This window comes from Morone saxatilis, unplaced genomic scaffold (genome assembly GCF_004916995.1).
Source record: "Morone saxatilis isolate NCDOM2014 unplaced genomic scaffold, NCSU_SB_2.0 Contig11, whole genome shotgun sequence".
In the NCBI taxonomy this organism is placed as follows: domain Eukaryota; kingdom Metazoa; phylum Chordata; class Actinopteri; family Moronidae; genus Morone; species Morone saxatilis.
The window spans coordinates 6,722,309-6,749,657 of record NW_023339663.1 but is presented as its reverse complement, the minus strand read 5'-3'; the positions used below and the strand labels follow the sequence as shown (position 1 = coordinate 6,749,657).

The 27,349-nt window shown below is 39.8% G+C and overlaps 3 protein-coding genes across 3 annotated transcripts in view; 2 read left to right on the top strand and 1 right to left on the bottom strand.

Annotated features, from left to right (window-relative positions):
* itga11a (integrin, alpha 11a) overlaps positions 1–14,492 on the top strand; it is a 47,292-nt gene extending 32,800 nt beyond the window's left edge. Inside the window, exons 14-30 of the mRNA XM_035681594.1 lie at positions 673–876; positions 1,237–1,367; positions 1,472–1,638; positions 3,452–3,591; positions 4,070–4,180; positions 4,290–4,375; positions 4,528–4,738; positions 4,886–4,984; positions 9,011–9,087; positions 9,359–9,442; positions 9,719–9,809; positions 9,905–10,018; positions 10,918–11,001; positions 11,106–11,216; positions 11,392–11,487; positions 12,336–12,449; positions 13,270–14,492. Coding sequence (XP_035537487.1) covers positions 673–876; positions 1,237–1,367; positions 1,472–1,638; positions 3,452–3,591; positions 4,070–4,180; positions 4,290–4,375; positions 4,528–4,738; positions 4,886–4,984; positions 9,011–9,087; positions 9,359–9,442; positions 9,719–9,809; positions 9,905–10,018; positions 10,918–11,001; positions 11,106–11,216; positions 11,392–11,487; positions 12,336–12,449; positions 13,270–13,347 — 1,998 coding nt within the window. The 3' untranslated portion in view covers positions 13,348–14,492. The remainder of the gene's footprint in view (positions 1–672; positions 877–1,236; positions 1,368–1,471; positions 1,639–3,451; positions 3,592–4,069; positions 4,181–4,289; positions 4,376–4,527; positions 4,739–4,885; positions 4,985–9,010; positions 9,088–9,358; positions 9,443–9,718; positions 9,810–9,904; positions 10,019–10,917; positions 11,002–11,105; positions 11,217–11,391; positions 11,488–12,335; positions 12,450–13,269) is intronic.
* Positions 14,493–20,023: 5,531 nt separating this feature from the next.
* rxfp3.3a2 (relaxin family peptide receptor 3.3a2) lies at positions 20,024–21,169 on the bottom strand. The gene has a single exon (XM_035652270.1). The coding sequence runs from the start codon at positions 21,167–21,169 to the stop codon at positions 20,024–20,026; it is 1,146 nt and encodes a 381-aa protein (XP_035508163.1).
* Positions 21,170–22,344: 1,175 nt separating this feature from the next.
* LOC118320674 (A disintegrin and metalloproteinase with thrombospondin motifs 7) overlaps positions 22,345–27,349 on the top strand; it is a 78,928-nt gene continuing 73,923 nt past the window's right edge. The window contains 2 exon segments of the mRNA XM_035651692.1: positions 22,345–22,857; positions 26,705–27,075. Coding sequence (XP_035507585.1) covers positions 22,737–22,857; positions 26,705–27,075 — 492 coding nt within the window. The 5' untranslated portion in view covers positions 22,345–22,736.

Below are 27,349 nucleotides of genomic sequence, written 5' to 3'. Positions count from 1 at the left end.
ACTTTAAAGGTTATTACCCGGTTGGACCAGTTTGGGAGGAGTGTGGGGCCTGGCTGGAGCAAATGATTAGTTGAAGTTGAGAGATGGGAATGTTTGTAGAAAGTCTAAATTAAACACAGGAAGTTTTTTTAATGCTGAAAGAAGCATTTTAAAGATTGTTTCCTTGCTTCTGTTTATAGTTGAGCATTCAAGTTAAATGTCATGATACCAGCTTGTAGTTCCCATGATGCAGCATTTAGTCCTGTTACTCATACATTGACATAGTGACATCTGGGAGGAGCATCAAGCTTTGGAAATACATAAAAGGTCTTTGTCATCTTGTGTTGTGCCATTAAAATGTTTTTGTTCTTTGACCCTGTTTGTTGCAGTTCATTTTTTTTGTATGATGTCCCGCTCTGGGAATCTAATGTCTGTTCACCAGCACCAATACCAAAGTATGCATTTACAAATTCTTGTGTCAAAAACCTCAAAACAAATACATCCAGGGAAATAAAGGGAAAACAAATACATTAAGAAAGCAGTAAGACTACAATGCTTTGTGTGACATATATAACTTATCTCAGATGTATTTTCGAGAATGCTTTAAGATTTGCCTAAAAAACTAACAAATTATAAATTCATAAATCAGACAATACAAGTTTTAGTGTCATTATGTTTCCCTTCATTCCTCAGAATCGTTTCATCTTTGAAGGGGCGCTGGAAATCCATAATGGTGGCCAGAACGCTCGTTTTGGTTCATCACTGGCTCCTGTCCCTGATCTGAACGGTGATGGCTTCAATGATTTGGTGGTGGGAGCCCCACTGGAAGATGACCACAAAGGAGCCATCTATGTTTTCTTTAGTCAGCACAACAGAATACTCCGCAAATACAAACAGGTAGGAGATGTGCTAAAAGTTCAGTTAAGAGTCAATGTCAGTGTATTGGTATGTTTTTGCCTATAATCACATATACATATTACTGCTGATCATTTTCTAAACGATACCATACATTTCAGTCATCAGTTAACCACCTTCAAGGTAGCCATTGATTATGTTCCTTTCAGTATAGGAAAAAAAACTTGAAACTTACTACAGACAGTGCCCATATGTGTAAGGTGTTTATTTGGTCCAAAATCAAGGCCCGAGGTAACAGTAACAGGCAATCTGTCAGCGAAGGCAAACAAAACCAGACAAGGAGGTGGTTGTTCTCATGATGATCCTCATTTCCTCAGATTTCTTCCTCTGTCTGTTTCTCAGAGGATAGCAGCAGCAGATTTGGCTCCTGGTCTGCAGTACTTTGGCCGCAGTATCCATGGTACAATGGACATGAACAATGATGGCTCAGTGGACCTGGCAGTCGGTTCCCTTGGTGCTGCTGTTCTCCTTTGGTGAGTATTTCACCAAGTAAATAATACTGCTGCCAAAAACACAAGAGACAGTTATTGCACTTATTTCTTTTGGCTTCACCTGTAACACCTTTATGCCCTCACAGGTCACAGAGTGTTGTCCGGATATATACCACTGTCAGGTTTGAGCCCAGTAAGATCAACATCTTTGTGAAGGACTGTCAGAGAGGTGGCAAAGACGTGACCTGTATGTCAGCCATTGTATGTTTCAACATCACTGCCAGGACAGCCATTCCTCCCACACAGGAAATTGGTAAGCCAGAAAAAATAATCCACTGCTGTGTAGTAAAGTTTCCTAGTTCCTCCTCTTGTCTGTGCCTAATGTTTAGCTTCTTCGAGAGGTTAATGACACCCTATTTTATCTGTTAGTAAAGTAGAATCAAAAAATATGTTTTTGTTAAATGTGGAACAGTCAATCCTATTTAGTTTCTGAGGCGAAAGATGCATATGCTGCCAGCTGTTTTGTCAAACCTCTGGATATTCTCAAACCTTTAACAGATAATTTTTTACAGATATACTTGTGCATATCCAAAATTTTAACTTTGGATGTGTAGTTGCAATATAGTTCAGCTGGTGTTTGGAATGTGGGACGTGACAGGATGAAACATCGCTGTATTCAAGTGAGAAAAGGCATTTGGCCATTTGAATGTATATCCTTCATGTCCTGGCACCAGTAGACTTTTCAGCATGAGGCTTCCTGTAAAAACTGTGATGGCTCCTTCCATTCTGAGTGGCGCCAAAGCAAAATGTTTCTTTACTAGCAGTAAGAGATTCTGATCTCACTGCTGTTTTTCTCTGCCAAAGCTAATGCTGCTGCCTCCAAAACTGGTATATCTGAACCACAATGGTGCTATCAAATGTTCCTTTTATTGTGTGAATGCTGGTTGGAATGCATCTACAAGTTTATCTCTGTTTTCTTGAGCTTAAAAAAGAGTTGTTTCTAGTTGTTTGGTGGTGGTGACGGATCATAGACAAATCGCTCCCTGTGCCACTGATAATAACCAGCCTGCATATTGCCGCAGGGTTTCTTTGCTCATAATTTGTTTTAAGAGATGTGATAGTGGGGTCCAGTTTCGCTGTGTATTGGGGGGTAGGAAGCAGAGGTGCAGGCGAGCGTGTTCTGAGTTAACCTCTTGACCCTTCGACATCTTTATCAAATCTATCAGACATGCCAAAACAGGGCAGAGGAAGAACACAGGGAGTTATCTTGTCTTCCATGGTTGGATACAGTGGAACACATTTATTTAATTTTCCTCTCATTGTCGTGTCTGGCTAGTAATGCATGGCAGATGTGCTGGTGTTTGTGAGTTCGCTGTGGTCTGTTGAATGAAATGGAACTTTTTTGTACCAGTCAAGTTAATCTTATTTAGGTAAATATCTATTTTAAGTATTTAAAAGTGGTGTCTGTAAACAAAAAGACCCAATCAACTACTTCTTAGATGTGCCTTGTTGGTATCTGAGATTATATACTGATGACAAATGTTGCTCTGTAGCAAAATAGCTCCCAAACCTCCTAAAAAGTTAAAAATTAGAACTTGGAAGCACGAAAAAGTGTTTTGTAAATTACAGTTTCTCTGATCAAAAAAGGAGGAATGTTTTATAATAGTAGATGATGAAAATGGTGATCTGGCAAATAGTGGAAAAAAGCTTCCAATCTAGTAATCATTATGTGCCCAGATCTTTCGGGATGAGGTATCAAGATTTCTCCCACTCTCTAATTCTCTAGTTGACCCCAAACACAACACATGCACAAGTTCACCCTTAGTAGATTTTTCCTCATGCCATGAAACATGAAGCAATAAATGGAAAGCCTCTTAAACAATGTGGCTTGGAAATGACTCAGTACTGAAGACAGAGGGTTTGGATTCTTGTGTATGTTGGTCACACATTCATCATATGTTCAGAGTCAAGCTAATATTGCATTGCATGACTATAGTGATGTCATTTACCATAGCCTGTTGCCGCATTGGCACCAACCTAAGTAAGAGCAGAAGCAAACTGACTCTAAAGGCATTTTAGATTTCACATTGAAGTGTAATTTCTTAACTCTTCCTATGACCCACTAGGGATTAAATATAATGTCTCCATTGCGGAGAGACGTTTCAATCCACGGGCCATACTGGACAACCCGAACAAGCTGCAGCCTCAGAACCTGACCCTCCTCCCTGGAGAAGAAACCTGTGAACACATCTACTTCCACGTCATGGTGGGGCCTATAATGAGGGATGTCAGCTATAAGTGTTTCCAAAGACATTGATAACTTGGACTGAGAGAATTTGATTTAAATTGTATTTGTTCATTTCATTTTGTTTAGTTTTATATTAATTATTCATTTCTTGTCTAATATCCCAGTGTTTCACTCACATGGCTAAAAGACATATAGTATCTCAAGTGGGATTCTGCGTAAACTTTTAGCATCATGTGAAGGTTAAAATGTTGTTTCCACTTCGATTTTTTGTATTTTTCTGTTTGATAAAAAGAGTCCAATTCTAACATCACATACTATTTAATCTAAACCTACTTACTTACTCATGTCAGCTACTTCGGTCTTAAAATACCATTATTGCTTTTGGTCACCCACATTGGTCACACACTGCACATGAAAGCAAACAATACTTGGATGCCATAGATAAAGTGCCATGATAGAGTATATCTACAAGCTGATCTTTGAACTTTTATATTAGGAGACCACAGACTATGCAAGGCCCATAGTGTTTGCTGTACAAGTGGGGCTACAAGATCCAGACCAAGGACCAGTTCTAGATGACAGCTGGCCTACTGTTGTGAGGACTGAGGTGAGAGACACTCTGGCAGCTGATTCTGTGTTTTCTAGCCAAATTCCAAACATAAGAAAAATAGCATTAGTAGTTCCTTTTAATCACAAAAGCTTGTCTCTTTGTCAAGCTGCCCTTCTGGAACGGCTGTGACGAGGATGACCGCTGCATACCTGAGCTGGCACTGCAGAGTATGACCGACCTGATGACTCGAAAGTAGGTGCACACATTCATCACAACACAAACTGTAGCGAATACACAGACATACTGTATTTACACACTATAAGTTTAAAATAAATCTGATTCTTCGGCTGGTCTGTTACTTATAATTTCACTTTCCTTTCCCTGCATCCGTCCCTGCCTCCCAGTCAGTTCTGTGCACAGCCTGTACAGTCTCGTGGTGCTTTCTGTCGCCATTTAAGTGAAGGAGAGGCCGAGGGATCTCTGCGGGTTATAGAGGGAAACAGGAGGAGGATGGTGGTGGATGTCCGATTGGAGAACAAAGGAGAGAACGCCTACAATGCTCGCCTCAATATCACCTACACACCCAACCTGCGCTTCTCTAGTCTCATAGTAAAGGTACAGTATTACCCCTCCATACTCACATTTTCTTAAATTGTGTGAAAAGATTTTTAGAGTTAACCAGCAGGTGAGATGAGATAAATACGTAATTTAAGCGACCAGTAATGTATTAAAAATCTAAACTGTCATTATTTTTTGTTTCAGGACAACTCTGACATCAAAATAGAGTGTTACATAGAGGACAAACTGAGGAATGAGAAGATCTGCAATGTCAGTGCTCCGTTCATGAGGGCTAAAACTCAGGTGAGATATCACACTTCAATCAATCAATCAATTCTTTTTTTTATTTTAACAAGATGCTAAACACCCTTAGATAATCTACTAACAAAACATTTAGATTGAATATAGATAGAAGATTGATTCTAGAGCATTTGTCTGTGTTATATCTGACATTTTATTTCTGGGCGTAATACAGCATATGTTTTAGGTGAGAATCCTCATTTCGGTATTTATCTGACTGAATGGAAAGCAGATGTAGAAGCTTTCCCACCATAACAAATTCATTCATAGTGGAGTTTTCATACTGATTCTGAATATGGTAAAAGTTTGGATCAGTTTAGATATTTGGACTTCTGATTGATATTAAAATCTGGATGCGAGTTGCAGCCTGCATTGTCCCGCTTCCCGAAAGCTGAAAAAACACCGACATGGGCCGCATTAGACCACAGGGGCCTGAAACACATGCTGCAGGCTTTAGATGACCATGACAGACCACAATGGTTAATGTAAGACCCACAAGCCAACCAGAGGAGCCCAGTTTAGTTCTGGTTTGTGAGATCCCTTCTTTCTGTAGTCTGACATTGAATCCTATAGTGTTGACACTAAAACATGCCCTTCTGTATTTAATGTTAGAACTATTACACATGTAAGAAGGAAGCAACTATAATATAAATATGACTTAAGATCCCAGATGACTCAAGATCCCAGTGGCTTATCAAGACAAAACAACACATTAAACATTAAGATCAACATCCTTATCTTAATTTATATCCTCAACCTAACTTTGACTCAACTCTTTTTATGCATTTTTATGTTTTATGCATAAAGTATGGCCCCCACAAGGCACATTATGATGTTGAAACTTTCAAGTTCAAGTTACTTATAGTCCAAGCAAGAAGTGCAAAAGGGGCCATAAAAGTAGAAAGATGCTTTTATTAGTCACAGAAATGAAGACGACTACACATTCACATTTTGCTAATTACTATATATTCCTACTGATGATTAATGAGAGGTTTTATATCAACTTTATTTCTACATTTTTAACGTTTATAAAAAACCATCAGTGATCAGCCATCCTGAGCATCAGGGACCAGTTTCAAGGATTTTACGTAATTCAGATTGTGTAAAAGGTTTTTACAGAGCCCCTGGTAGATTATCTTTCTCCAGCTTGATACAGTTCAGTGCCTCCTCAATTCAGTCTTCAAATTTTAGGGGGTGAGACATGCTTTCATTTCAGAATAATAAGGCACCAGCAAAGTAGTGGAAGCCAAGTCCTTTAGCGTGTGCCAGAGAGAGGAAATGAAAGATTTACCTATAAATAGCTCTGGTATTTAAGTGTGATGAGTTGTTAGAGTTACATTTATCCAAATTGGGAACGTGTTTGCTGTTTTTAGGCTATAGATTCTTCATGTGACAAAAGCCATGGTTCACTTACTATCTTTCTTTAAAGTTTTCTACTACATCCCATAGCCTTCTTTAGCTAATTAAATTTGCTCAGGTGTCATCCCATAATCTAAATCTGGTCAAGTGATATTTGACCATAAACCCTATCACTACTTGTTATAATGTGACAGAGGTTTTAAGTGACTTAGAAAGTCACATTTATATTTTATGTGTTGTCAAGGTCAACATCTTTTTATGTATTTAACTTTCTCTCACTGGCACAAAAACATATTTGTGTAACTTAAAACTTACATTATAGAGAATTTCTGGGAGACAAGCCATAACGTACACGAGTCCTGTTGCCGTCACAGTTCTCTGAAAGTCACTTTGCTTGTTTTGAAAGCATATTCTTAAAGAGTAAAGTAACCGTCTATTATGCAAATAAAAAACAGTCACAGCAATACCCTCTTCCTCTGTACACTATAAAAATGTAAAATTGGCGTCCCATTTGGTTGTTAATGACATTATTATCAAGATACATCATAGCAACAGGGTAAATAAAGCAGAAGAATCTCCTTGCTCAGTCATTAAGAACATTTCTCTCCAGTTTAGCCTGGTACACTAGGTGACACTGAGTGAAAGATACTGAGTTTCTTTTCTCTCATCTGTTACTTATTCTCACGTTTATTTATACTGTTTCCAACCCTTTCCAAAGGCTTGTAATGTCAACAATATTTATGAGACTCTTGCACTTTCCAGTGTATTTTACAGCAGGGCATCAAGTTTTATTTTTTAAGAATGTGACACTGATAGGGATGACACTGATGGTACATTGCATAGTGAAATTAAAAGCAGCGAGCAGATTATACGTAAGCCATTTTTCCATTGATGTCTGAGCAAATAGTCTCTCTTATTTTTCGTTACTGATACAAAGTCTGCTGACAAATACTAAAGCAATGAAGTAATGAAGGTGATTGAAAGAGTTTATGAAATATCCTAACCATGTCATTATCACAAACAACAGTCATCTCCTGGGCAACTAAAATATTGCTGCATTTCTCTGTAACGCTCCCCAACAACTGAACCAAGAGGACTCCGGTCACCCTTTAAAACTCACTGAGTGATTCATACCCAGTCATTCGGCCTGAACAGCATCCAGAGCCACAGTGCTGATCTTCTCTGGTCGAGAGCCTTTTAAAAATGTGGCACACAGTTAAACAAGGCTGATTGTATGCTGGTGCTCCTGTCAAGCCTGCCAAAACTACTGTTTATCTGAAGGAAAGTGGGAACCTCAGGGCAAGCTTTTTAAAATAGCCAGTTATCACTCTTGCTTTGACTTTTCCGGTTGTGATTGACCTGTGTAAAACTAGCATGTACTGTAAACTTTACTACTGCTGCAGCAAAGTGAGGTCTAAAACTCATATCCTGTGTACAAGTTGGTGGTGGCAAATGTGTCTCGTGGATGTACACAGAGACAAGGAACGCTAGTTATTACTAGTCACTGTAATAAATTGTTTGATGATCTGCAGTGAATGCGGCTCAGGGATGTGGCCAACTACGCCAACCCAGAGGAGGAAGGGGAACTTCACGCTCTGTCTGAATTTCCATGTTTAACTATGCTGGCGCACGAACATCTTTAGCCACTGACAATCATGTCTTCCAAACCCATACCACTCGCATGTGTGTGTGTGTGTCTGTGCATTCTTACAATGTGTGTGTTTGTGTGTGTGTGTGTGTGTGTGTGTGTGCGTTTTCATTTGACCATCACATAGATTCATCCAATTATTCTGGAAACGGGCTGGACAAAAAGATGAGCCCTTCTTTTTCTAGGACATTCCTAACAGGGGGTCATTTTCCACAAATAGGATAAGATTATGTATTTTTTGTATGTATGTCCTACATCTGTGGTCCGTCAAGGATGAGTCAGTCTATATGGAGGAGGGAAGCTACAGTAAATCCTGTTATGCATTCCTCTCTGGTCAGACTGCATCAGTCAGGATTTCATTACAGCATGGAGGACTGTAAACAATGCTCAGCTTCGCTCAGTTTGCTCTCTGCTGCCAATCAATCTTCCTCTCCCCTCCTCTCCCTTCCTCTCCAGACTTGGGTTCTTCTGCCTCTGTTTTTGTTTAGAATTCCTCTACAGTCTTCCATTTTCTTACACACCCATCTTCTCATCTGTTTCTGTCTCTTCTAATTTCTGCCTCCTTTGCTTATATTTTGCCCTGAATCTCATTCTAACTGGTAGTTCTATGTGTGTGTGTAGTCATGTTGATTTGTATTTACGACATTGTCCTCAACTAAGGGGAAATTCCCTGGTTCTGGTTAAGCAGCACTGTGTGCTAAGCAGCCAGCTGCCTGGGGTCAAAGCCCAGGACTTACAGCAGGTTATTGCAGGCTTTACTCCTTTATACATAATGCAGAACCTTTACTGTTGGGGAGGGTATATACAGTAGCATATGGAGTCCAAAGAAGCTGCTGTCCTCTGCTTTAAGTGTTTTAAAACTAATAATCACGATAAACTGAACATAGAAGTCTTACGAAAGTACTGTTTTTGTCAATGAAGTCTGGTGGTTTTGAACACAACAATGTAAGATGTGATTTGTTTTAGGCCGTGCAATAAATGAGTGATTCATTCTTCTAAACTTTATTTTCTCCTCTGTGTAGGTATCATTTCGTCTGGAGTTTGAGTTCAGTCGTACTGTCTTCCTAGAGCACATCAGGGTTATCCTGGAGGCCACCAGGTGTGAACATAAATTTAAAATCTGTTTTTTAAAATGATTAACATCTAAATACATTTCTTCTTTGCTTGCAAATGTCCTCTGTGTCCTTGCTTATGCTAACAATCAACCAAGGCATCCAAAAAAATAACAAGCATTACTTTTACCATACATACCAGCTCAAGATAAGATAAAACACTGCAACTGCAATTGAGCGACAAGGATAAATATTTTCGTTGGTGTGTCCCTGTAACTAATCATTGCTCACGTTCTTTGAATATTTTTCTCTCAACAGTGATGGGGAGGAAATGAGCACAGCTGATAATTTCAATGATATCTATTACTCACTGAAATACGAGGCAGACCTTCTCTTCACCAGGTTTGTCAATTTCTTAATGTCTTATCAAACGATACATGTCGAGGTGATTTTGGAAGTAATGATCTTGAACGTGCAAGTAACTGGAACAAAGTGATTCGCTGGCGTCTGGAAAATGCTGAATAATATCAGCGTAGGAAAATAAATTGCAGACACTGTTGCTGGAATAGAGACTTTTTTATCACATATTCGACTTCACATATGCTTTAAAGCCCACATAACTGGGGGATAATTGATTCTCACGTACTACTTGTTCATGTTTATTTTTCACTTCAAAAGGGATTCAAATCCGACTCGGTATGAGATCAAATCAGAGCTGGCTCTGGAGGAGACTGGGGTTATCGGTCCTCCTTTCAACTTCACATTCCAGGTGAGAGCAAGAGCATCATCTCCATTACTTTAATTTAATGTACAGAAAAAAACTGTGGAAATAATTAATACAATTTACTCCTTGTTGTCTTGCAGATCCAGAACCTTGGCTACTTTCCAGTAAAGGATCTGCAGCTAAACATTGAAATCCCAGAAATGACGAAAAATGGGAACAAACTCCTGCAGATATCTGACTTCTATATTGACCAGGTGAGTCTCTGTGATTTAATGTGAAACTACTAAGTTTTAAAAGAATAATAACACATTCTTATTCTTCTTTCTTAAAACACGCTCCTGGTCAGTTAAATTCTCAGGGCCATTAAAGGTTTTCCTATGTCTTTGTGTTGTGACTAATGGGGACAACATGTTTTTTTAATTGGTCTTCCATTCAGAGAGAGCGCTTCAGCCAGCAGCAGCAAAACTGGCTGACTTATCCTTATGGGCAATTGTGCACGGTCAATGTACGTCCACTGAAAGTGCTTGCTTTTGCCACTGATTGGCTCAGATTGTTATTCTAACTTACATTATGGAAAGGATCCCTACAGAGATAGCGTTTTTTTGTGAAAGAGTAAGATCCTTTTTGTTTAACCAGAAACAGCAGTTACGTTGTGTTCAAAACCACCAGACTTCATTGACAAAAACAGCACTTTCGTAAGACTTCATTCAGACAGAAACAAAATAAAAGACAGCAAAACCTTAGTTTGTCTTTCTACTGTTTCAGCAATCACCAGCTCGGGTTTGGTCGACATAAACCCTTAATTTGTTAAGTTAGATGTGAAAATATCCAGAGAGGAGCAAGAGGGAGATCGGGCATCTGACAGGCAGTAGGGAGAAACAGAGTGTAGTTTCATATCTAACTCAGTGTGTGTCCCCCATCTGCAGTCTTTATGCTAAGTGAAACTAACTATGTCCTGACTTCAGCATTGTTCATAACATGATATTGGTATTGATCTTGTATACCTCCCAAGGCGTTACACTACTCCTTTAATTACAGAGCCATATTGATTCTTGGTTGTAACTTAATGCCAATACCAGAATATTATTTCATTCTTTCTCTGCAGACTTAAGGTTGTAACATGCTAACAGGTATTTTCACTCTCATGTCACAGAGAGATGGTACACGCTGTTTACCACCTCAGCATGTGGCGGAGAGCAGGTCGTCACCTGAAGACCTCTCACGCTTTTCCCGCCTGGTAAAGTACAAACCAACCAAATTCATTCCTGAAAGGGATTTTTATTTCCAACTTTATCTTTCTTAACTTTTTTCTTACATCTAATGTATGGTTTCTTCACACAGAACCAATCCAATACCCTAACTCTGCCAATCCAGTGCAATGTCAATGTGGCCTCCTACAGAGAAATTGCAGTTAGAATCTCAGGAGCACTACGAATAGATACCTTACATGCAGTGAGTATAAAACCCTAAACATGCATGCATATAGGTGGACATCCCCAGCTTCATAATAACATCATCATTCATCTTACTGTTATTCTGCTTTGCCTCTGTAGCGATGACAGCTTCGTAGTCTTTCAGCTGTGTGATGTTTGTGAAAAATGGCAGCATGTTTTGATTTCCTCTCCAGCTGAAGTTTAAAATCTTGGAACTGGTATCCAGTGCATCAGTGGAGCTCCCCTCCTCCAGCCCCATGTTTTTACATGAAGAGAGGCCTGTCAGACATGTGAGTCAACAACAACTAATGCTGTAAACTGCCTCTGTCCCGGGTTTGACCCGACTCAAATCTGAGCTCATAACAGCGTCGTAATTTGATCAGATTTAGCCTCTCTCTGATTATTTCCTCTCTATTTGTGAATACAGTATTTTTTGCCAAAGGAGATCAGCCCAGTCTTTAAAAAACTTATTTAAATGGATTTAAAGTATTAAAATAATATTAAAGATGTAATAAACAATTTATGTAACACTAAATAAGAACATATTTTGCTGCAGTGACCACTTTATAACACAACATCAGTGGGCTGTACTACAGTTGAGCATGGCACCACAAAACTGAAGCAGTGTAGAATCAGACAGTAAAGGTTGGTATTGGAGCACACGTGCTGTGTGGTGCTTAGGGACCGAAAGGACCAGCGGCACAACATGTATAAGTCTGGACTCAAACACTAATCTCTGCTGCCATCTATTGGCCAGTGCAGACAGTCATTTTGTGCTATTAATGAGTCTTCCTTTAAAGACACATGCTAAGAAAAAAAGGTTACAGTATAAATTATAATCTTTGAAAATATGCCATGTGCTGAATATAACCACAGTAACAAATCTCATCAGTATCTTTGGGTAGATTGCATTATTACTGCCTGTGAATGTTACAGCTGCTTCATTAATTGTTTGTTGACTTTAGATTGATGATCGACAGTGAATTTCCACATTTACACTAGCGTACTCAATTTTTTACTCAAGTACAAGGTGAACAAATAAACTTTGGTTATAACATACCATATCTGACTAAGTTCAGCGTGTATCTCAAATGTTTTCTTCGATTTTCTGTGATTAAATATAGTTTTATCTCCACAGATAATACTGGAGATCAGGAAGGAGGGAGATTACAGAGTCCCTACCTGGATTATCATTGGTAGCACGCTGGGAGGACTCTTATTGTTAGCCCTGCTCAGTCTTGCTCTATGGAAGGTAAGTCATCATATAATGCACCGTTATTAGCCATTAGGATATAAAGACATTGAACTATTAGAGATCATTAATATGACAGTAGGTAATAGTATACTGTTTTCTTTCCAAACTAACTTTACTCTCCTGAAGTTATCTGAAGTCTTCATAGGCCTTATTTAAACCCAAACTATAGTCTATAGTCACAGCAGTACTTCAGTGTAGGGTTAAGCTGCCACCCACTGGTAGAGAATAAAATAACGTCCAATCTGACCTATCTAATATTGACTAGCTGTTCTATTATTAACTGACAGATGACCACAGAATTTCAGTATAAAAACAGTGTTTATATAGCTAAGGACAGTTTTAATTGTGCCCCATATCTTAAAAAGAAGAGTTTGTCTAATGTATACCCCAAGAGAGAAAACAATGTGATAAAATTACAGTTAAACCATGTGAGGTCCCTACATGTATGAAAGAAATAAAAACAAAAAACCTAGGGTGTGGAGATCTAGAGGTCTGGCTATGCAAGACTAGGCTCCCCTTGTCTCAAGGGATGTGCATGCGCATGAAATGACCTGATCAATATCTCCCATCATGGGTAGATTTAAGAAAGCCTGTAAACACAGCAAAGAGGAGGAGAAGAAGTCTAGTTTTCTCTCAGACCTCTTGATTTCCAATATACTGAAAGCTGTGGATTTTTTTCCTACCCCAGCTTCAAGATTCGTTCAGATTATTTTATCACACACACTGATTCCAAGGTTAAGAATGAACATCTATGCACAATCTTATCCCGTTCCCTCAGGTCTAATTCCTCTCTGTGTTTCATTGCTCTCCCTGTCAGCTCGGCTTTTTCCGGAGGCAGAAGCGAAGAGACGAGGACGAACAGGAGACAAATGGGAAAGTGGCTGAAGAACGGTAACGCAGGCTGAGGGCCCCCAGCAGACACCTTTTCCACAGGGGACCCGACACTCAGGGACCAACCCACCTCCCCCTGCTCCCCAACACCACAGTGGCACCGCATAGACAGCTCCGCATGACCGCTGAAGCAAGGCTTGTTCAGTGCACTGGATCTGTCCCTCGTCCCGACCCCTGACCCCCAAGAGTCAGCACTGTCACACTCACTTAGCATTCCTGCACTGTTGCGACATTAGGGCCTTCTTTATGTATTCCACTGCCCTCCGTGTCGTAAGTTCACAGATCTTTGAGCTCTCGTTTTCTTGGCTTCAGGCTGGAACTCTGGTGCTTTTTCTGGCCATTTGAAAAAAAGGATGAAGTGAACTGTTCCAAGAATTGAGGCAAACGTTAGCCAATCACTCTTTCGTCTCTTCCTGATGTATATTTATTTAACTCTTATGGTAAATTTTGAAATACATGAAAAACCTCAAGGGTGCCTTGCCACCCAAAAGCTACCGCAAATGTAAAGTTACTATACTGTATATTGAATTCGATGTTTAAAAGATTTTTATCTGCAACATGTTCAGCTCACTTGCATAATAATTTATGAAGAAACAAAACTGAACTAAAGTCACCAGAGTATAAAGAAGATTTGTGATGTTTAACTCACACAGACTTTTCTTGATCTTGATCTTTTTCTAAAGAGAGGAATCTTCTAAACCTGCATCCTCTCTTAAGTTCACTCCTTTCCTTTTAATATTGTCATCCTGTAAAACATGCAGGATGATCTTTAAACATTTGATGCACTTTTAATTTGTACAAAATTAACTTGAATTTTGTAAATAGTCAAGTACCTTTTTATACCCTTTCAAATATTATAATGGTTTTCAGTATTTTCCACAAGGTTTGTGGCATTACTTTTGTAACTTAAGCAAAAAAAAGCAAATGAAACAAGTCAAGGACAAAATGCACTGCATCAGAGTAAAAGGATGTGCATAATATACTGCAGGCGACATGGATTTCAACAAAGTACTTCTTATGAAGAACTGTAACTAAATGGTAATCAGATGAGATTAATATGAGTCCAGTATATGCACATTGCTTACGGTATGTCAGCACCTTCCTGGGGTTACCAACGAATGTCAGTTTGTCCTGTTTGATGAGTGTGAAGAGCTGTTATACAAATAAAACATTGTATATGTCTGTGAGTGTCTTTTTAACAAACACCTGAGGCAATTTTATCTGCACAAAATAGTGTTATTTATTTAAATCAATTCATCTAATACAGAGGGAGAGTACTGACTGTTTCCTATCCAAGCCAGCGGGCTGCCATCTTTGTTTTGATTAATAAACAGAGGCCCATGTTGGGAAATGCCTTAAAAAATATTTGTAATCATCCAGCAAACAATATTAATATTTTCTCATCCAGAAGGTTAGAGGAGTCTTTGGGGATTCTAAAAATACCTTCAAACAGTGTGTTTTTAAACGACCTTCGGGGCTTTTCAAACATTGCTGGTTAATTATCTTTTAGAGAGGGAACCAGTTACCTCTGTGGCCAGAATGTATGATATATATGAGAGGCACCAACTGGGATGAGGTGGGAACCGTGACATGACTACGAACTGTATAATAAATACTGTTAATCTCAGCTACGTCTCTCAAACCGCCACAGTCAGTTTGATCAGACTAGCAAAAGTTCAAAGTGGATGATAATAATATTTGTGATTGGAATAAAAAATAATAAATTATTTTATAGATTAGATAGATTTATTATTGTTGCTGATACTAAAAAGTCAGCAGCATCAGAAAAGAACACAATTTTAAAGCTTCAGTGTAAGATATGTAAGTAAATACTAACTTTACTTAAATAATGTGTGTTTTAAAGCCAGTTTTAGTAAAGCATTAAACTGACACGGTTGTCAAATGTGTTCTGTCCTCATTTAAACCATAATGCAACACAAACAACAAAAAGGACTGTGCAGCCACATGCCTGCCGAACAAAGTTTCTTTAAACCTACAGGTTTTGTTTGGGCTGCGGCACTGTCAATAACAAATCTAATATAAAGGCAAATGAGAATTATGGTAAGAGGTTTTTGGTGTTCCCTGAGTTTAAAAGAGATTTAATGAACAAACAAAGCTACCATGTGACGCTGTGGTTTAGTGAAGCTGTCCAAGTGAAGGCAGGTTTGATTCAGTCAGCTGACACATGCTAACCATCTGCCACCGACAGTGCTACAGTGAAAACATATTGATCCCTGAGGGAGAAATTAGATTGTTGCAGCTGGAAATGTAATAAGATCCAGCAAAGGAAAAAAAAGTAAAAGCAGCCACAGAAACAGAATTAAAGGATGAGCAATAAATCCAAGCACACAAAACATGGTAATTTAATCTAAAAAAGGTTCTGTAAACATCCCACAGAGTATGGATTGATGACTGTGCTCTGTTTACTGTGGATTCATAAACATGTGTGCTGAATGTCATTAAAGATAAATACAAATGTTTGAATCATAATCAGCTCAGTGACCACTGTCAAACCACCGCCTCTAGAATTAATGAATGGAGTAATTCAGGACACAAGCCTGCGGTACACTGATTGATAATGATTGTCGGCTTGATTACCTGCATTTGCTCATTAGTTTGAACTTTTTTTTCTTTTTAATAATGAAAAAGAGCAATAATGAAAATTCAAAATGCCCTACAGCAAGACTTTATAAGTTCTGTGGCAGGTTATGTGTGGGAATATAACATATATGTGTGTACACTCTTTAAACCTTTCAACTGTTGAAATATTATTAAGTATAAGGATAGTCTTCTTGGTCTACATACATCAAATAAATCCATTGCCAAAGCAACCAGGCTTTCCTTCCATGATAACTTGAAGTATTTATATCTCACAGCTGAAGTCAGGCATGAACTCTGAACTGGCACCAAATGTCATGGAGACGTCATAATGATCTTATATATTTTTCCTAAAACTGAAGATGTTTTTATCAAAAACACATCACTGAGTCACATGTCAGGTTAAAACATTTGACATGGATATTGTCAGAGCAACTTAAAGGTACAAGCTATGTTTTATGACCCCACATGACATAAACATAGCATTACATTTTTGATATTAGTAGTGTTTTTTGATTTGGTGAGACCTTTATTTAGACTAAAACCTAATTATATTTGAATATTTTATTAACTCACCTGTAATAACTGTGGTCAAAAATGTGATTGGACCTTTAAGCCACCATAAAAAATGTGGAACTATATATAATGATTTAAATCGCCCCTTATTTCTGCTTAAAATAATGCATCTTTATTGAAATAGTGCTCCGGATATTGAGCCAATTATTCAATGCTGAGTGCTTGCTACTGTCCGTCCTGGAAGAGGGAAACCTCCTCTGCTGTTCTTCCTGAAGTTTCTTCCAGGGGGGTGTTCTTCTTAAAGGGTGTCGTATGCTGTTCAGTTTGTGAAGCTCTTTGAGAGAAATCAATTATTTGTGACTTGGGGTTTTATAAATAAACGAAGACCAATAGAAGACCCATGTGGATTAATCATAGTTCAGATTGCAAACACCTGTTGCTTTAAGGTAAAGTCTGCAGTTTGGACACTTTGACATCGCCGTGCACCATCCCTGCAGCATCCTGGACAGGCCACATGGAACAAAAAGGCCTCAGGGCACAAGGAGGAACATGGAAGAGGGACATGGACAGACACTCATTAGCAAACAAACCTGGCCCGGAGACTCCCTCAGCTTGGGGCTCTCCAGCATTTGGTTTGCTCACTCAAATGAGCAGGATGTGCCCCTGCAGTATGCCAGGTGACAGCTGCCCCCCCATACGCATTCAGCTTTACTGTAATAGCACCACATGCTGAACATGATGAAAAGGAATCTGGAGCTGCAGTACGCCCAACACTGCATGAATGCACAGTGCTGTATAGAACTTCTTATCTGAATCACTAACTGCCTGCATCTGTACGTGTACCACATTTTCCCTCTTTGTGCACTGCTCAAGTGTCAAACTCAGCAATGCGTGCATGACTCTTCTCAAAGAGAAATGTTTTTTTAAACGTTGAAAGCCAAAAGTAAAAATCAACTTTTAGAAACGTACCTGCTCTGTTTGACAGGATGACAAACTGATTTGTTTCTAAACTTATTTTTTAAATCTTTTTATTGAAATTTTCAACATGTCAAACATCACACAACTGTACAACACTGCAAACAAATATATAAATGAAACAAATAAAAATGTAAATATGAATATGAATACATTTTTAAATCTTTATCCTTGTATGATTGTAGAGTTTGGGTGTGTGCGAAAGTAATAGTATCAGCATTCATACTAGAAGGGAGGAAAACATGCATCAGCCTGACCAGTGAGACTTTTGTAGGGTCTGGTTGATATTTAGAGGTTTCTGCCTCTTCTAAGGAGGTTTTTCCATGTCTCTGTTGCCAAGTGCTTGCTCATGGTGGGAACTGTTGGGTCTGTGAATAATTTTATAAGGAGTACTGTCTTGACCTGCTCTGTGTCATGAGATAACTCCTGTCGTGATTTAGCACTTTAAAAAAAAAACTGAATTGAATTGCTGACTTTGTCTTGATAGCAGATGGACCAAGTTGGTTCCTGGGAACATCAGGTTTGATTTTTGTGTCTTATTCAAAGTCTGTGGATTATCTCATATTGTAATAACATGTCTTACAAAGAAAACTGCCAAACTTCATCTGAAATGTCAGCTCCAAAGTCTTTACCCTATTGTTCCCTGAGATGGTCCCTTTGAATTGCACTGTACAATAGATATCAGAGCATGTTCCAGATCTCAATCTAACCAAACCAACTGGGGAAGATGGGAAGGAAACAAAATAATTTTTGTCTAGACTACACACTTGTAAATACCTGAAGAAATAAGATTTAAATATGTATTGTTCTATCTCTGACAATGTGCTCAAAAGAAATACAGTCATTGCTTTGAACAAGATCTCTTATACAGCGGTGCCCCTTCCCGAACTATAACTGGAAAGCAGAGTCTGCTAATGAAGATGGAAATAGCCCATTGGACACAATAGGTAACAAAGTGAGCACCTGTTTAAACTGTGACCATATTTTCAAAGCCATTCACAATGAGGTTGACTGTCTGGCTTTATTTTTACTGTGAGGTGCGCAAAGGACACTTGATTACAAGCAAACTGTCCCATCTCAAGCCGATAATTGTCCAGTGCTCTGATAGAAATTTGATATGCAGTAGATAACTCTGTGAATGTTGGAAGCCCAGTGTGTAATGCAGAAAATTTGGCAGCACCAATTCCCTGCTTTGTTCTAATCAGTGACCATTGATTTTCTCTAACACTGGCAACATATGGCCTTATATTTGAACAGACCATTATATTTACTGAAACTATATAATATATAATTAGTCTCTGGCTACTTTAAAGGAACCAATCAAAATCTAACTATGGTCATTTATTAGAAATATTGAGCTTTTGGACAGATTTATTGATTTATGATATTGGCCAAATTTAGATATGATGTCCATGGCAAGGTTCAGAGAAACAAATAAAAAAGGTCATCTGCACTCAGTGATAATTTTATGGGTGTGGCCACCCCTGTTTATGTCAGCCTCTTTTTCTAATTGCATGGCTATGGTTCTATGGCAATAAACTAGAGTGGAGACAACAGAAAGCCCTGTTTAGTACTCTTGTACTATTTGGATAAGCATTCAGGACCCTGATCCAGGAGCAGAAAGTGGGAGAGTAATAAAGCATGCTCAGAACTGTAATTAGATATTCAATATGATATGAATAAGCCATATATTTATGTACATTACCAGAAGGTTGTGGCCATGTTTGTGTTTTTTAATGATGTGAGAGAAACCTCCAGTGTAAAAACTGCAAATATACAATAAAATATACAATATACCCTTTTTTTTGTACATACAGTGTCGGTAGCACACAGCTTTGGATATTATATTTCTATGTACACAAAATAATACAGAATGTCAATCCCTTTTCTTAGAGAAATTACACAAAACTGAAGATGCTCTGTGAAGTTAACATTGTGATTGGATTGATTTTTGAAATGAAGCAGTGAATCACAATAAATGCACCTGGCTGAAGGGAAAGAAATCATCCACTTACGACCTCATTTACAGATTTACAGAAGGCTTTACAAGATGTTCAGAAAACATTACAATCGTGTGATTCTGTTTTAATCTCCATATCAATTATAGGTCGTTTTACATAATACAATCCAACGTTTTGCTGAGAGTCCTCTGTCTAAGATCGGGGTCCGTGGGTCCCAGTCTCTCTTTCCTCCGTGTTTCTTATCCATCCTCGCTGTCAAATGAAGTAAAAAATATCTATAATATAAAAATTATCTACAACAGACGCCAAGAAAAGCTACGTGCCGCCACTTTTTAAAGGCGAGAAGGGAAAGCGAAATTCAATGCACGTCGACTCGTTCCTCAGTGAGATCATCAGGTATTCTTGTGACAGTTTTTAAGAATGAAGATAAAGTCAACGCCACAACACACTTGTCATACATAGTCCATGTCCTGATGGCTGACATACGACCGTGTGTCGTTGAAAATGTTCAAATTTGGGACACTAGCGAAAAGCATTACGCATGAGAAATGGCAGCTACAGGTGGACAACCAGAGGGAAAAACAACAAAAAACAACAGCTGCATGGGGTCTGTTTTTCCCCAGACGAGTGTTATCGGGTGTATGGGATAATTTTGGAGCTTGTTAAGCCTTTCCGGTCTATTATGGACAGCGTGTACTCTCCATTGTCCATGATCTGGAGAGGCACGACTCCCTGCGTTTCTCCGTGCGTAAAAGAGCGCGTCGCGCAGCCCTTGTTGGAGGACGGAGTGGAGACTCTCCAAAACAAACCGCTGAGCATCTTCCTGATCTCTGGCCTCATCAGGCAGTAAAGCACCGGATTCAAGCAGCTGTTTGCGTGCGCCAAGCACACAGTAACCGGGAACACGTACGTGTGCACCATGTAATATGATTTATCCCAGTTGACTGCGTTAAATTTGACCAAGACACCCCAAAAGGTGATGGCGTGATTTGGCATCCAGCAGCAGAAGAAAGACAAAACCACGATAGCGACTGATTTGGTGACTCTAGATCTTCGTTTCGGGTTGCTGCTGTCCATGCTCCTCCGCCTGACGAAGCGCAGGAGCATCAGGTAATTAGCAGACACTATGAGCATCGGGATGACAAACGCTATCAGTATTTTCTGGATGTGATAGAGGGCGAGCCAGTCGTGCCCTTCAGGAAACTTAAGGAGGCAGAGTTTTTCTCCAGCGACCACAGTCACGGTGGAGAAGATAGTTGTCGGAGCTGTTGCCACCGTTGCCGCCACCCACAGCACCGCGCACACCCACTTCACACACCGTGACCTCCTGTAAGCCTTTTTCTTTAGGGCCGACGCGACAGACAGGTAGCGGGTCACACTCATGGCAGTGAGAAAAAACACGCTGGCGTACATGTTCATCACGGTGACCGAGAGGATGATTTTACACATGGCGTCTCCAAACGGCCAGCTGAAGTCCAGCGCGGTGTCCACAGCCCAGAAGGGCAGAGTGAGCACGAACTGGAAGTCTGTCACCGCCAAGTTGATGATGAAAAAATTAATGGTGGACCTCTTTCGACCTTGTCGTAACCTCATGAGGAAGAAAACGAGCAGATTCCCCACCAAACCCATTGCGCAAACTACGGAGTACACCACGGAGATGAGTATCCTCAGGATGAAGGTGCAGTCCGCGCTCACGTCGATGTCTTCGAAACTGAATTTCTCATCGCCAGGCGAACTTCGATTGAGCGCTCCGCTGTGGTTGAATATTTCATCCATCTTTAAAAGTCAAGAACCTGCGCTCACACCAGGCTTTCTACTGCGCGCACAAACTAGACTTAAACACAACAGAGACTCCCCATGCGAAAGTGTCTCAGCTCTTTATCCCGCATCAATGAATCGGAGTCTGCTTTTATACAGGTGTGTCGCTCCTCTGCTGAGCCACGATTGGTCGATTGAGACGTGACAGTCCCAGACACAGAAATGAGCCTAAAGCATGCTGGTCTGAATTTATATGCATCTTTCACACCATGTCAGCTCATTATAGGTCTGTGACGGGATGCAGCTCTCCCATGGAACGTGCGTAAAATGCGTCAGATGGAGTAAATAAACTTGTTTTTAATCAAGAAAAATCAAATGAAATACAGAAATCAAAACCTCAAGCGTTTAGCATAAAAGGCTCCAACTCAACTGGCACAAACCCAAACCTTTCAAAGTTGAAATTAAGATATTTCAAAGGTTTTTACAGGTCATTGCAGATCTAGTTTTGCACTCAAGTTAAACTTTCATCTTTGCAAACATCATCACTAAGATCAGTGTGCGTCAATGCCAGTGCTCCTTTAAAGTGCTTGAACTTTCTATAATAAATCCAGGAGTATTCTAACATATCAAAGGTGATACACAGCCTCTTACACAGCAGCATTATCCCTGACTCAGTGTCTTCCACAGCGCCTCCATTCATCCGCTAGAGGGCGCGCTAAGCTCAGGCAGATGGAGACTAAAGTAAAACAATGATGTAGACTTTAGTGACCATGTGGATTTTTTAATATGAACTTTATTCCCCTTGTTTTAGTTTTCTCATTAGTATGAAAACCCCTTTAAGGCATTTCCTCTAACAGCAGTTAAAAAGCACTAACACACTGTGTTTACATGCATGTAGGTGAGGTTTCTAAAAGGGTTTCTCATCAGGAATCTCACTGAATTCACCTTTCAACCACTTTCCTTCTCCGCTTTATGGAGGTTTAGTCCCAGAGTGTCCACCAGAGAAGTCTGTTTATTGTTAAAGTACACGGGGGGAGGTGACAATGTACAGCCCCTGACACTCATTTCTCTGACTCCAAGTGAATGCAACAATACCGAAACCGGTCCTCAACTGACCCACTGAACCCGAAAGACCTCCGTTTTGGGAGGAACTGCCACTTGGATTGAAGCACTATATCCAGTTTCTTGGAGTAGCATTCCCCTTTAAGCCTCCAGTCCCACTGAAAGATAGCCCATTGTCTTAAGTCCACCCATCTGTGGGGGTGGCTCTGCGAAAGTTTGCCGAAGAAGTTTTTAAGCTGTCACTGGCTGTCGGTAGGAGACAGATGGAGGACGGAGGGGACAGAGACTCGTAAGCAAACGTTAACACCGACATACAAACAAGCCAATAAGACTGAGAATGCAACAAAAACGCCCCGTGGAGGCAGACGATGTTCAGGCCTAAATTGGAAAAGTTTGTTGGGGCTGTCACAGTTTAAGTGCATGGTCGCAACAAAGCCCAGATGGAAATCATTTGAATTGACAGTCGACGCGGTGTAAGAAAGGCATTAAATGCTTCTAAAACACAGGCTACCGTCCTGACAACATGACCCGTTTGGACTGCGGGCGTCACGCCTTTGGACAAGGACTCTCCCCCATTCACTTCTGCATCGCACTTCTGATGATCCTGGAAAACTGCAGGACGTTGGGATTATCACATGAACCAGGTCAGTCGAAAAAAACCCTCCAAAACATTTAAAATTGGTGGAATTCGTGGATACATGACCACGCCACGTCCTCTGGTGCTGTGGGCTGCTTTTTGTTGTGCACATTTGTTTTCAGAGCGCATCTGATTCAGCTCAGGAACTGCAGAGCCAGGCCAGCAGTCCTCACCGTGGAAGGGGAGGCCAGCTGTGACTTATGTTTACAGTGTTTTGGGCTGACCGTAGCAATTAAGTCCAAAGTTTTTGCAGCTTAGTCTGGTAGTTGGGGGAAACCTTCTTTCCACTGAATCATCAGAGGTTTCAAGCCCCATGCAGGCAAGCATCTGCCCTGCCCTTGAGCCAAAATACAGAATCCCAGAGCTGCTGACTCTGACCTCTGACCTCACCAGTGAAGGTCAGGAAACGGAATTTCTCTTCCACAGGATGCATTTTCTCTATTGTCTTAACAGAGCTGGTTTCCACTGTACTTAGTTAATAAGTATGAATTGTCAGGTGGATATCGTCACATAGGAGAATGAATCCTCCCCTGTAGGATCCACTCAGCCGCCTCTCTCCACTCCCTGCGCTTTCAACCTCTCAGGCTTCCCTTTACTTTGTGGTTTGGATGTTAAAAATCAATGCTCTCCTGAGATTACAGACCGAACAAGGAGTCTGGATGCACTCTGTCTCATCCTGTATAAATCAGCTGGGAGTCCTTGAGTGCTGTCAGGCATTATAGACAAGGATGTGTCTGAGGGGAGGCACATCCCGAACAGTTACGATTTCAGGTAATAAATGTTGTCACAGGAATCCCGATGGTTAAGTCTAAGAACCCAAAATAGAAAAGCACTGGCACGCGCTTCCTCTTGATCAGACATCAGAGGTCTCTTATTCTCACTTGGTACGGAAATGCATAACTATTGTCAGTTACACAAGTAAAAGTGGGGCGAGGAACCAGACATCCTAACACCAATGTAATTAGCTAATTTGGATTTAGAGTCAAAAGGAGGCTCATCAGTGTTGAGTCCACTTGACAACCGCTGGTTGTCCTAGTTGCTACATTGATTCTTAAGCCCTAGCTACTAATGCAACTCTGTGTTTTCTTCACAGTGTCTTATTTCTGCAAATACTACAGTTTCTGCTGACCGTGGTTGCACATGAACCATTTTAAATTAAATTTCACATTCCTTTTCATTCGGCCAAGAACACTGCACAGCTGCTTGATTAAAAGCTGTAACGAAGTCTTCAATTTGAAATTAATGTCTTGTGTTTATTAATTAAGATGCTACTTGGAATTATTACAGATGGAGAACATCCTTCATGTGTTATGAAATGCCTTCAATGAAAAGAATCATCACATATGGAATTAGAAAGCGCTCATCACCGCATAACCCTCTGAATTGTTATTCAGTTAATATTTAGATGTTTTGAATCTCCATCTGGAACCAGATCTTCATCAAAATACACATAATGAAAGACAGTTATGCTGACTGACTAATGGCAGTCATGATTTCTACGCCTGATGATGCAACTGTATAAATAGATAGTGATTCAGATTCATGAACGCTTTTTCCATCTATTTAGTTTTTGCTGTAGCCTTATCTATAATTAAATTCCATCAGAGTTTACAGAAGTTGGTATACTGAAAGCACTCAGGAGTAAAAAGCACTTTAAGTGACCTTAGTGTTAAAATTCCAGTGCATTCTTGGAAAACACTTACAGAAGGTAAAACGTTTTAAAACATCGTTCAGTGAGACATTCCAAGCAGCCGGTTGCCAAAGACACCTTCCTCAGAGCTTACTGCACACACTGATGTGTTCTTGGAAATATTTGCACAGATAACATTTTTGCATTGCTGAAAGAAATCGTTATTTGCATTCTACTCATTTCTCTAGAATGAGATTACGCTAACGATAGCACTAATGAAGGTTTAGGAGTGAGTCCTTGAAAGATTATTTACAGGCAAAGGTTGTCTGGATATTTTGATGCAACAAGGGTCTTATTTGTGCTGTGAGTTGTACAGAATAAATGAGACATTAATATGAAACAAATGTTGTTGTGCCACCAGTTATTAGTATGATGTGTTCACAGAAAATTACTTTATTATATAATTTATTAGATAGATGGTAGTTTGATTGGTTGTTTAGACTTTAAGTAAGCTGTTTGCCTCTCCTGTCATTATTTCTAGCAGCTCTTTGTACTCAGCATGGTGAAAAAGGTTAGTTGTGTTGCCTTCTTTTGCTGCTATCTTCTTATAAAACTTACAGGTTTCAGTGGTTTGTTGAAGCAATTACTTTTTATGTCCAACCGACATACACCCTTTCTAAGTCACTCCCTGTATTTCGATAAATTCTTACCACATTAGAAAGTAAACTGATGATAGGACACCTCCCTCGCAAAAATATCTGAAAATTCACACGGAAAATGGAAGCCGAGAACAGCTGTGCTTGCAAGGATTTAGTGGCATCTAGCGGTGATGTTTCAGATTGCAGTTAACTGAAAACCGCTGGCATCTGTATCTGACGACTTGGGAATGAGAATGGGCTGTGATCTGTGTAGGAGACACTATGTTGAAATTTTTGAAAAATGTGAATGTCCCGATCCACAGCCAGTGTTCGGTTATTCCGTTCATTCAACATGGCGGCCTCCAAGAAAGGTGACAGCTCATTGTAAGGTAATGAAAACATAACGATTCCTATTTTCAGGTAATTAATCACTAATGAAAACATATCTATGAATATTATATTTAAATTCTGCCAATAGATCCTCCTAAATGTTACACACTGGACCTTTTAAGCTATTAACTTTCTGGTAATGTGATACAGTACTGACAACATATATCAGGAGAAGATTGAGACTTTGGTCAGTCTGAAAATGAATATTAACTGGCATTCATGCATCATGCTATCATGGTTAATCAGTGCCACATCTATAATACGACATTTAACGCTATGCATGGCACTCCCAATCTCTGATAAACAGAGAATAATAGTAGAAATAAGAATATAAAAGTATTAAAAGGAAACAAACTTGTGTTTTCCCATGATAGTAGGTGGTTATCTCCAGACAAGAAAGCTTGTTTTCTCAAGATATCGAAATAATTAACTTGTGATCTTGAGATAAAAGAAACCATTGTAAGCATGGCTGTTATCTGCTCCTGTAGAAATCAACCGTAAAACACCATTTTCAAGTGCAATGAATTGATTATGCATGTTGAATACATCTTTATGTTGGGTGTGAAGTGACACCAACCTTTGTTTAGGTATTTGGGTACTACACATGGTTCAAAAAGAGAATTTAAATGGAAAAAGGTCTCGAATGATTGTGATTGTTCATATACAGTAGGCACTCCATGTATCCACAAAAGTGGTGTCGCTCCAAGATTTCTTTGGCCACAGTAATTCCAGTGATATTAGTCCTTTGGTTTCCCCTGTTTGAGAATAAAAATCTGGTTGCAATCGTATAAAAACATCAGAAAGACTTCTGAAATTCATTTGTCAGGTATTTCACGTTTGATTGTCAAGCTACACCTCAAACCTTTTCCTATGTGTGTGTGTGTGGGAAGTACATACTTGACATATACATCGATTTTTCAGTGTGACAAAGATTAAGAAGATATGTTGAGCAATATTCAATCTCCACTGAACAATAAACTGAAGATGTACAGTCTTTAGTGATAGTGTTTCCATCAGTATGTATAGAACTGAGAAGCGGAGGCTGCTGGTAATCCCTCCTCTTTAGGCTCATTTTCTTTACCCTTTCTCACACTTCCTTTCATGCTGCTGATTCAGCTATTTCGCATCACAGGAAATGATGATGACGTGATTTAATAGCCCATCTCTTACATCTTCTCTTCCCATGACTTTGACAGAGAGATTTCTGCAGAATCTGCCTCAGTATGAAGTGGTTCACCCCATTAGAGTGGATGCCAGAGGTCACTTCCTGTCCAACTTCCTGTCTCACCATGCTCGCCGTGTACAGCGCAGGGAAGCCTCAGAGGGACCGGTGAACTTGGATCGAGTCTTCTACCAGTTTAGGCATGGCGGCTACAGCTTGCACTTTAACCTCACCCTCAACCCACACCTGCTGGCTCCGGGCTTCCTGACGGAGAGGAGGTATGGTGGCCTCGAAGGGGCCCAGATCCATCCATCCACCGGATCCTTCCGGTGCCATTTCTTAGGTGATGTGTGGGATCAGGACACTGTTAAAGGGAGCGCAGCCATAAGCACCTGTGATGGCCTGGTGAGTAACTTAAAGTCCATTAGAAGTTCAAATGCATTTCAATTTCAATGCAGAGGTGTCAGCTGCAGCAGGGGGTTGTATTCAGAGCTAAGTAAAGTGGAGTTAATATCAAAACGTTGCAAATGGATGTTCAGACTCAGACTTATCTGACAACTTAATGGTCATTTAGACAGCTACACACCCAGGATGGATTTTCCACAAAACATTGGTGTGCCTGAAGTTTTCCGCTATTCAGACTTTAGACTCCTTCAGCATGTACACAGACCACACATTC